Source organism: Entamoeba invadens, assembly GCF_000330505.1.
Source record: "Entamoeba invadens IP1 unplaced genomic scaffold scaff_1105074725543, whole genome shotgun sequence".
Lineage (NCBI taxonomy): Eukaryota > Evosea > Mastigamoebida > Endamoebidae > Entamoeba > Entamoeba invadens.
Window position 1 is genome coordinate 389,830 of NW_004191832.1, and position 12,228 is coordinate 402,057.

Below are 12,228 nucleotides of genomic sequence, written 5' to 3' on the forward strand. Positions count from 1 at the left end.
CAACAATTGAAATTTCATCAAACACGCAACAAAAATTTGTTACTATTTTTCCGCTATTAACACAATAGTCGTAGATGTATTATTTGTATGTAGTATTTTTAGCATATATTTGCTTTATAAAATTGTTGACTAAAAACTGTTTATGTAATTTCTTAAAACATACACTTGTAATTGATATGTGATCATTTTCAGCTTATAATCTTAATGACTATTGTGGATGCAAACAATGACATTGATTTTCTTTTAAAAGTAATATCATGAAATATCTGTCAAAATATAAATTAAAAATATTGTATTAAATATATTGTTATAAAAAGGCATAATTTTTTGTTGCAAATCAACACTGACCGATTTTCAATAACATGAAACTAGAAAAAAAGATGAAACAGTTCAGAAAAGTAAATTATCGGTATCATGTAAGCCCAATTAAATGATTGGAAGTTAGATAATTGAATTCTGGGTGTTATTGTAATATAAACAATAAAATAACAAAATAAAAATAATTTCTTGACTGTTGGTTGCATTCTTTACTTTTTTAAAACATTCGAGTTGTTACTGTTTTTTTAATTCTCATACATTTAAAAGTGTTTTGTAGTTGATTAAACATAAAAAGTTATATTGTCTTACAAAATCCAATAATATTTAATCAATAATAATTAATTACCTCTTAGTAGTCCAGATAATCGTATATAATATACTTATTTATACAGATATACACAATTCAATAACTAAAATGGTTGTAAAAAATATTGATATTTTAAAATTTATTCTAATCAAACAGTTTATGTTTGACGCCAAACTTTTAACAACAAATTATCACTTTGTATTTAAAAAATTTTCATATTGTATATTTAAGGTTTAGTGGTAAACAGTACCTATCATTTTTTATTTAATATCTTTTATATATAAAAACAAAAAAGCTATAAAGAAGTAGAAAGCGTTTTAAATCTACTTAACTACTATTATTTTGCAGTGTTTTCTCTTTTTTATTATTTGATGTAAAGTTAAAATTTATACGAAATGTATTATTTATTTGATTTGAGCACAATAAAATTAAAAGTTTATCTTTTATTTAATTATTTTAAAATATACAGTTTATATATGCTTTATTAAAAACATTAATTAACATTTAACAGACTGCATTTTCAATTATAAATAAAATATATACAATAATGTCAATACAAATCAAATTGTTATGAAACAGAAATTTATTTGTTATGAAAAATAAGGAATTGTTGTGAAACTAACTGTGTATATTAAAATATATAAAATTGTTTACCATGAAAGCTGAATATTTTACTTTTAAACTAATCTATTCAAATATTAATTTGTATTATATTTGAAATTACAATTATATTAGTTAAAAATAGTTGTTGATAAGAAGAGCAAAAAAAGTAGTAAGAAGTTATTTATCTATTTTAAATAAATATAAATACTATAAAATTTATTGTTTTAGACAAAACCCGTGCAAATTTTGCAAAAATGGGGTGACTGAGTAAAAAAGAGGGGATCCTAAAAATAAAACTGTTTTTTTGATAGTGCAATTCGTTTATTTTTATTATTATTTTTTCTTTTCGTATTATATTTATTTTGTGGACAATCTCAATAGTTTTTTAGGTATCAATATAATAAAAGTTGGCTTTTAAAAACAACACGAAAAACAAAGTTTATTTATTTTCAAAACAAAAGGTTCAACAAATAAACTAAAAAAGATCAATTGCCCTAAAATATTCTTTTTAAAACAAAACCATATTCTATCCACTTTCCCTCCATTTTCATGTTTTTGTAGAATTTCTACCAAAATATTATGAGTTTAAACTAAAAAAACTGAATAGTGTTTTTCATTTGGTGCTTGTTTTGATTGAATATTAGATGGGAACATGATTATTCGCAGACGGAAAAGATGTATAAGTACAATAAATAGTTAGAACAAAGAATACATGATACACTATAAATTGGACCAAACAAAGAAGGAAATTTAACCACAATAATAGGATGCATAATTATGATCGGGGATGTGTTGAAGCAAAAAACTGAAATTTAAACAAGACAGTAAATGTTATATTGTATCAAAATGGATATGACGTCGGCGTCTTGGTTTTTGTAAAAATTAACCAATATGGTTCTGCGAGTATATGATTCAAGAAGTCGAAGAAGATGATGTTGAGGATAAAAGCATGGAAATTAAACTTGAAGAACAAGTTTAATTTAATGTAATATGAAAAAGTGGTTGAAGAGAAGAAGAAGAGAAATGGATGATGTAACTGTTACTAATAAGGCATGAGAGAAAAGAAACGATGATTTTTTTGTGAGGAGACTTATTTTGATATTGTTTGCTTATTGTAAATGAATTGTGTTGTTATTCTACTTCAGGTTTTTATCCTTCTTTTATAATAAATAAAAAATAACATAATTTCAAAATTTTTAATTATTTAACTCAGTCACAACATTTTTGAACAAGTTGCACTGGTTTCTATAACAACTCTATAATGTATATTTAACATTTTTATTGAATTATAAAATATTGTTTGTTAAATAAAGGAATTTTTGATTATATTTTAAAATATATTATTGAGTCAGTCAATAAACGTTGTCTGTTCCCCAAAGGTTGTCTTTTTGACAAAAAAATAATTGATCTTTGTTTAAAAAACGGGAATTGAGTAAAAATGAAAAAATTGGTAAAAATGTTGAAACAAATATTTTTGGTGTTTTCAAAAAATTTCTCATAATATTAAACCTTATTTCAAAAATCGGACCCAGTGTTATTTTTATACCTTTTCGTGTTTCTTCTTTTTTTTATTTTATAAAAGTGCTTTTACTTACTCAGAGATTTTCTTAACAATATGAAAAAACGACTATTTTTTGTACAACTTACATATTTCAACTTAAAATTTTTAAATAATTCGGACTTTGTTTTTATCATAGAAAACGGTCTGATTAAATTTTTTAAATTTAAAAGACAATAAAAGATTTAAAAATGTATTGTTGTTATTATCAGAGTTTCTTTTTTAGGTAAAAATCCTCAAATTTAACGGTATAATATAGTATATTTTTAAATTAATAATTCAAAATCATCACAAAACACCACAATAAAATGTATAAAATTCCAGCCAAAATAATACTACAGTGTTATTCACTGGGTTTTCGATTCCCACCATTTTCAATAATCATTAAGTCAGTTTATTAATTATTTAGTCAAAAAAATAAATTATTTCGTCACATATTTTAATTAAACACCACCTACAATTATTAGTCCAGCATAAATGATAAATAGATTATTCAAAAAAATATTAATACCATCACAATAATTTCAATATTATAATTTTTATATTTCATTCACAAAAATAAATAGACGCACCACAAACTTATATGTTCACGTAGTAGTATGTAAATTTGGTTACCTCGTCGCTCGGGACCTCTCCCTCCGGTCGGGTCAACCTCGCTGGGGGACCCTGCGGCTCCCCTTCGTCCACCGAATTTACTTTATTAAAGTACTCCGGGTTCGCGTTTTCAACGCTCTCATCCTCCGTACTTTTTTCTACCTTATATATATTAATAAATAAAACTCCCACTTGAAAAAAAAGAACAGGGTAACTATTGAAAAAATAGTACGGCACTTTTGTCTTTTTAGAAAATTTAAAATTATTTTAGGAACGCTTTTTGTACTTTTTATTTTTTTATTTTATCAAAATGCAAACCAAAGTTGCAACTCTAAATAAAACAATTATTGAGATTCCTTATGGAGTCAAATATTTATATGAAATAGAAGGATTTGATTCTCCAAACGGTATTTTAAATAAAGTTTTACCAAATGTGGGAGGAACTCATTTTGCGATAGTTTCCAAATATCCTTCAATTATATGTTTTCCTAGAATCGGAATGTTAGAATCTAAAATGAAACAACATAAAGGTCTTCTTTTTGTTAAAGAAGGTTCTAACGATAAAGAAACGATATGTGATTTATCATATTGTTATCCTAATCCCAAAATATTAGTAACATATGATTCTTTCTATAAATTAATTGAAAATATTCTAAATATAAACAGATTTAGAATAATTGTAGATGAATTTCAATTTATTCTATCTGATTCTTCTTTTAAATTAAATACATTAACGAGATTCTTAAATGCATTATCTGGTTTACAACGTGTTACTTACTTATCTGCCACTCCAATTCCTGATAAATATATCGAACTATTACCACAATTATCAAATTTACCTTATTATGAATTTAAATGGATGAATAATGATAAAAAACAATATATTTAGACGAGAAACTCATGCCGAAGGCTGACGATTCTGGAAACATGTCTAATAATTTTGCGACAAATACAAACGATTATATTATTAAATCTAAAAAATCAAACAATCCTCTTGAATACATGATTAATTATTTGAAAACATGTAAATCTGGTATTTATGAAAAGAAAAATGGAATTGAAGCTAAAGAAATAGTAATATTTATCAATTCTATCAGTTCTATTCTTAAGATGTGTTATAAATCAGGATTAGATAAAAATGATGTTAATATTTTAATTAGTAATAATATTGATAATGTTAATCAGATTAATAATTTTAATAAGAAATATAATACTAATTATGAAATAGGAAGTCTGAAAATAGATGAAATAATAGATGATACTGAACATTTGGATTATTTTGGAAGAGTTGTAAACACCAATTATAAAAATGCTTATGCTAAAAATAATAAACGATTTACATTTTGTACTAAGGCTTATTCAGCTGGTTGTGATTTTTATAGTACTTGCGCTAAAACATTTGTATTTAATAATGTTAAATCTAATATCATGTTTGATATTTCAACTGAATTATTGCAAATTATTGGTAGACAACGTTTAGATTGTAATCCTTTTAAAAATGAATTAACATTTATTTACACGACATCTTTAACAGAAAAGAAAGATAATTTAGACAAGGATTTGATTAAAGCTGAGAAGTTTATTGAAAATTACAATAGATTAGATTTGGAAGTTAAAGAAGATATTAATAAAGAAATCATGACAAAGATTACGGGGCAAAATGCATATCGAGAAGAACATGATATATTTAAAAATTATATTTATTTGGATAATGAAATATTTAAATTAAATAATTTAGCAATTTGTTGTTATAAATTAAATAAAGAAATGTTAGAAAAAATGTATAAATCTAAAACTGAAGTTGATAATAATATTAATAATATATTTAAAAATCATGAAGAAGATAAATCCAAATTAATAAATACTCGTGTAACATATATAAATTATGCTGAATTATTCATTAATTTAATTAAAGATCCAATTAAGAACAAATTTGATTTAGAAATTATTAACAATACATATCCATCTATAAAACAATATTATGAAAAATTAGGAGAACGTAAAATGAAAAAGGAAGTATTATATAATAATATAATTTCAAATAATGCCGAAGATTTAATTAAACAAAGAATTACTAAAGATAATACAGTTAAAGAAGCGAAAGATATATTACAAGAAATATATTTAGAATTAAATATAAATAAGACAGCTAAAACAACGGATATTGTCAAATTGTTACCTAATAATTATAAAATTACTAAGAAAAGAATTAACAAAATTCCAACAAATATGTTAATATGTTTTACATAATACTTGCATTTAGCATAATATTGACATATATGTCCCATTAAGTTGAAATCATGTTAAGTTTAATATTAAACATAGTTTATACATATTTTTAACATGTTTATACATTTATTTCCCACATAATTCCACACTTATCCCATATAATGGACCATACAAATCCCAACATGTTATTTTTGGTATTTTTCTGTCAATAAAATGAACTTAATAAATAACATGAATAAATATTTTAACACAACAAAAAACACACAAAGCAGTGACACATCCAACGAATGCGAAGACAACACTATTCAAAGTAAAGTAGATGATACAATACCAAATGATTATATTAATGATAAATTAATAAAAGAAATATATAATATAACTAAAAGATATGACATGAATGAAGCTGAAGAAGTCAGAAGATGTAATAAAGAAATTAATCGATATATTTTAAAACATCCAGAAGTAAACAAAATTGATATAAAGATTTAAATGCAAGTATTTACATTAAGGGTTATGTATTTTGTAAAAATAAAAGTAAACTAGAAATTATTAAAAAGAGAGTAAGAATAGGTGAAAACGATGTAGTCGGAACAAAGCTTAATGAAGAAATAGAATCAGTTAAGAGTAAATATTCGGATAAATTAACAGAATTGGAAAATGAAACAAAAAATAATAATTCATCAATTAGTATAGAAGAATATAATGTTTTATCTGAACGTTTTAATAAATTGGAAGATAATATTGAAAGAGTAATAAAAGGATTTGTATTACCATTATTAAAATATTATATACATAATAACAATATTAATGATGTTACTCTAGATAACATTTTATTCAATATAGTGTACAATAAACAATTTATTTTTCTTCTGTCTCATGAGATGACGTGTGTTTAACTTCGAGCCATTCAGCTATTGTTTGGTCAGATGAATTATCAAATAAACTAGTACTAAATGAAATTGTTTTAGTTTTCACAGTTCGCTTTGGTTTATTTTCATCTTTTGGAATAACCTCATAAGGTTCACATTTAACTTTAATTTTATAAGACTTCCATCATTTATCTTTTTTAGCACAACTTGGTTTAATACTTTTTAAACCAGTTGGTTTTGAGATAAATATTTCTTTGGATACTTCATTATAATATAAATCTACATCATGATCATTTATTTTAATAATATGTTTACAAGTAGTTAGAATTTAATTTTTAAAATGAGATATTAAATCATCTTCTTCAAAAAGTTTAATATCTTTTTCATCCCCATATACGACTTTACAGATCTGAGAACCTGAGGTGCTTTGCACCGTACAAGTCTGAGGAGCTTCGTTCTGTACAACTTTGGTTTGCATTTTGATAAAATAAAAAAATAAAAAGTACAAAAAGCGTTCCTAAAATAATTTTAAATTTTCTAAAAAGACAAAAGTGCCGTACTATTTTTTCAATAGTTACCCTGTTCTTTTTTTTCAAGTGGGAGTTTTATTTATTAATATATATAAGGTAGAAAAAAGTACGGAGGATGAGAGCGTTGAAAACGCGAACCCGGAGTACTTTAATAAAGTAAATTCGGTGGACGAAGGGGAGCCGCAGGGTCCCCCAGCGAGGTTGACCCGACCGGAGGGAGAGGTCCCGAGCGACGAGGTAACCAAATTTACATACTACTACGTGAACATATAAGTTTGTGGTGCGTCTATTTATTTTTGTGAATGAAATATAAAAATTATAATATTGAAATTATTGTGATGGTATTAATATTTTTTTGAATAATCTATTTATCATTTATGCTGGACTAATAATTGTAGGTGGTGTTTAATTAAAATATGTGACGAAATAATTTATTTTTTTGACTAAATAATTAATAAACTGACTTAATGATTATTGAAAATGGTGGGAATCGAAAACCCAGTGAATAACACTGTAAAAAAATAACTAATAATAAAGTATGTAATTATTTAATAATTTAAAAGAAGAAATGGGAAAATAATAATAATTAAACTACAACTTAAACATCAAACTCCATTAAAACATTGAAAATGACCAAAAATAAATTCAAATTTGAAAATTTACAACAAAGATTTTCTTTTTTATCACAAAAACATTTCAGACAATGTTATTGATTTAATCAATTTGTTATCGTAATATAACTGATAAATATCAAATGGAACCTTTTACTGTAACCGAGGTTGTAGAAATGACAGAAAAAGGATTATCAATTAATATAAATCAGCTTCCGCTATGTTTTATATCTCAAATTTTTCAAGACGATTTATTCGTACAGGTGTTTGACAATCAATTCGATGAAGAAAAAAATCAAATTATTAGAAACAATGTCTATGGAGCCAGTTTCTATTAAACAGCTAGATGTTGAAGTGTTAGTTGGTCAAACTTCAACTAAAATAACATTTTCTTTGCCTTTTGGATATTCAATTAAATCTAAACAAGAACTTACAATTGAAAAATTAACAAAAAGAATGGAGATACTTGAAAAAAAATGTTGATGTTGGGTAATCAGTCTTCCAATTTTTTTCGAATACTTCCTCCTAGAATTCAATTGGATAAAAAACAATCAAAAGAGTTAAATATTAAAAAATGTATGGACAATGGTATAAGAAGTTCGACAGAAATAATAAAAATGTTTCGTGAAAATAATATGGAATCACCTGGTAAAACTCGTTTAATGCGCTCAATGAAAATTTATCCAGACATTCAAATCATGAAAAAAGGAAGACCAAATAAATCTAAGTTAATGGAAAAACATATAATAAAAAGAACAAATAAATTTCCAGAAGAAAGTTGTAAGAAATGTGCAAAAGCAATAAGTCGGTATTATATAAATCCAATATCCAAATCATCTGTTTTTAGAATAAGAAAACAACAAAACTTTTGTTTTAAAAAACAAAAGTTGAACAATTTTTATCACACAAAAACACAAGAGACAGAAAAATATTTGTCAACAAAGAAATATCTTTGTTCAGTTCTTTAAATTTTAAAAATGTCGGAAAAACAAGAAAAACTAAAATTACAACTGTATTTTCCGATGAAAGTCGGTTTTGTTATTGCAAAGATGGGGAAACGTCTTTGGATAAATAAAAATAATTTGTCAAAAAATACATATTTTATAGCGGTCAAACACAGTTCATCTGTCATGGTTTTTGGTGCCATTGGGTACAACTTTAAAAGTAGTTTGGTTTATGTGAAGAAATTTTAAACCAGGATAGTTATGTCCACATGCTTTATGATTCGGGTGTTTTAATTGAATTAAAAAAATATAGAAAACACTTCCGTTTCATGCAAGACGGCGCACCAGCACATCGAGCCAAAAACACTCTCAAGTTTCTATATTCAAAAGGTATTTTTGTACTTGATGGTTGGCCTGGCAACTCTTGTGATTTGAATCCCATTGAACATCTTTGGGGAATAATGAAAAAAAACACCATAATATCAATGGGAGATTCAAAAATGGAAATTTTTGACAAGTTGAAAGAATCATGGGACAAAATATCACAAGCAACAATTAATCGTCTTGTTGAAAGTTATCCAAAAAGATTACTTATGTCCAGAAAAAAACAAATATGTGTCTATTTCCAGGCTAATGAACAATGCTCACGGGTTTTAAATACATTTTTGTTACTATTTTAAAATATAATAATTTGAAAAAATAACAAGAAAAAAATACAGCTTTAATATAAATAAAAATTGTATGTGTTGTTATAAAAATATTTAATCGGACCATTTTTAGTGGTCCGTTTTATGAAATAAGGTTTATAATCATAATGCTTTAAAAATCGGCAGACAACATTACAGACCAAACAACGTTTAGTAACTGACTCTATCAAGTTTAATTGTGGTTTTAAATTTGAAGAATTATGATTGAGTGGATGATTCAATTAAAGTCGGTTTTAAAATGTTATTTTGAAAACAAAAAAAGCTTTATTCATAAGTAAACATCGGGCATAAGGTAAAATATGAAAAAACTTGAAACAATTGGGACAAATTATAAAGAGGGCTTCACAAAATATTCCAATTTCATTGGTCCAAAAAATACCAGATAACATTAGAGACCAGATAAAATTTAAGACAGACAGTGTAATAAAATTTAAGGAATTGTGGTAAAGAAATGACAACGAAAGCATCCAACTCATTTATTTAAGAATTTTATCAATATCTCTAAAATACAATTATATATGATCAATTTGTTATATGTATTTGTGTTGATCATATTGGCGTTATCAACGTGTCCACCAAATATTATGGAAGAAACAGAATATGTCTTAACCAAAAATGATACTTGTCAATATTTAGAGTCTATAAAATTTGATTTTGCGAAAGAAAAAGAGGCGAAGAAGTTGAAAACAGAAAACGACGAAATTAAAGAAGAGGTGAAGAACTTAGCGAATGACAAAGACCAACTTTCTTCTGAAAAGAAGAAGCTTCAATACGAATATGACCAACTCATTAACTTGGTCTCAGTACACGAAGATGAGACCAACAACTTGAATGGTTCAATCAAAAAGTTACAAAGAGACTTTTGTAAAATTTTAGAAGCAAACAACACCGAGTTGACTGAATTAAGAGACAGAACAGCCAAAGACAAGAAGAAATATAGCCGATTTGGAACAACAAGTACAAGACCTTGAATATAGACCAGTTGGGACTTCAAATATTGATAAAACTGAAGTCATCAAGAGAGACAACCAAATAGTTGATTTGGAAAAGGCAGTTGCTGTGTTGAAAGAACAGAACACTCAACTTGATGCTGCTAAGAAGGATATGAAGAAGCAATTGAAGACGCTTTGGAGATTGAGAATTATGGATCACAGATTAAGGCACTTGAAGCACAAAAGAAGATGGCTTTGGACGACAAAGCGGAGGCTGAGAAGACTGCAGCGGACCAACTTAATAGAAGAAAAGAATATGGAAGACCAAGCCAAAGCACTCAATGCACAAGTCTAGTCACTTAAAGTCCAAGTCAGTGCACCGGCTTCTGTTGTTCAAGAAGAAGAGAAGAACATGTTGAATGCGAAAATTGCTGAAGTTCGAGCCCAACTTGATGAAGAAAGACAGAAACCTGACAGTGCAGATGCTGTACGAAAGGCTGCTGAGAGCAAATTACAGGAAGTTCAGTTCAACTTAGATGAAGCAAATAACACTAAAGAAAAATTGACTAAAAAGCGAATGACTTGACAATTTCAGTTGATCAACTCACAGATGAGAAGAAGAAGAAGAATATTAATGATTTGGAGGAAATGGACAATATGGTCAAAGAATTGAATGCTAAAGTTGACATGGCACAGAGACAACTTGACACTGCAAATGATGACAAAGATGGCAATGAAGCGATGAAATAGAAATACCAAGACGAACTGAAGAGCATTAGAACTGAACTTGATCAAGAATAGAAAAAACACATTAAGACCCAATTGATTAAAAAAATAGTACGAGAAAGATATAGCTGAAATCACAGTCAGAGCCGAAACCCTTGAGAAGAACGTCCAGATGGTTGAACAAGGTCAAGACTATGAGAAATTATAAGGCTGCTTCTGAAAAAAATGATGAGAACAAAGACAGAACTCGACGAGAAACAAGACTAATGCGACAAACTTGAAGATGATATGTCTGAGATGAAGACTGAATTGGAAGCCCTTGAACAAGCTGCTAAGACTTATAAACAATAGAAGAACACTTATGAGAAGAAATTGACTGAATTGAATGAGCAACTTGATCTTGAAAGAACAACTGCTCAACAGGCTAAAGCACAGAAAAAGAAATATGCAGACAAACTCAGAGAAATGATAAAGAACGAATACGAATTTGGTGAATATAAGGAACGGGCTGATGAATTTATTAACTCATTGACTGCTCAAAAAGCTGGTTCACAGAAGGAACTTGAGAAGGCTCAACAAAAAGATGGAAAATTGAGAATTGCCGAGTTGGAAGACAGGTCAGAACATTTGGTGAAGATCTGACAACAAACAACATGAAGTTGATCGGGTGAGTGCAATTACTTTTGAAGACTAAGAACAATTCGGTTCAAGTAAAACACAAAAAGACAAGGATAAACAATTATTACATCGTTTTATAGTTTTTTTAATTAAAATCCAGTTGAAATACAAGAGTCTAGTTATCAAAAATATGATATTTTTATTATTTTTATCGTTTAATTTCGACTAGATGCCTCGAGTCTTTGAAAGATGCCTTTGCAAACAATTTTCATTGAGTGATGGATATTTCCAATGACAAAAAAAAAGATTGTGATGTTCCATTTTTAATAAGGAATTAGAATTTCGAATCAAAATAGATACAAATTGATTAAATCATATTAACTTTATTTGTAGAACGCAAAAATACATTTAAAAGTAGCGATTCATTTCACAACATCACTGATGTTTTTATTTATTTAAAATAGTCAATTTACTATATACTAATATACTGTCAATTGTAATATTCTAATTATGTCTATTGATTTTTTCTTAGTTTTTTGTTTTAAAAAATCAATTGTGTTACTAAATTATTAAATTATAATTAATTATATCAACATTTGTGCTATTTGTTTTTAGATGAAAATATTAACTTTAATATGATTCTAATAGTTAATTACTATAGTTTGTAGTTTGAGAAAACCCA

The 12,228-nt window shown here is 26.5% G+C and overlaps 1 protein-coding gene across 1 annotated transcript; it reads left to right on the plus strand.

The window, feature by feature from the left end:
• Window positions 1-9,854: 9,854 nt before the first annotated feature.
• On the plus strand, window positions 9,855-10,557 carry EIN_282370 (hypothetical protein; the record flags this gene model as incomplete). Its single annotated transcript, XM_004185154.1, has 2 exons — window positions 9,855-10,162; window positions 10,203-10,557. The coding sequence occupies 2 exons, from the start codon at window positions 9,855-9,857 to the stop codon at window positions 10,555-10,557; spliced, it is 663 nt and encodes a 220-aa protein (XP_004185202.1).
• Between the last annotated feature and the right edge of the window lie 1,671 nt (window positions 10,558-12,228).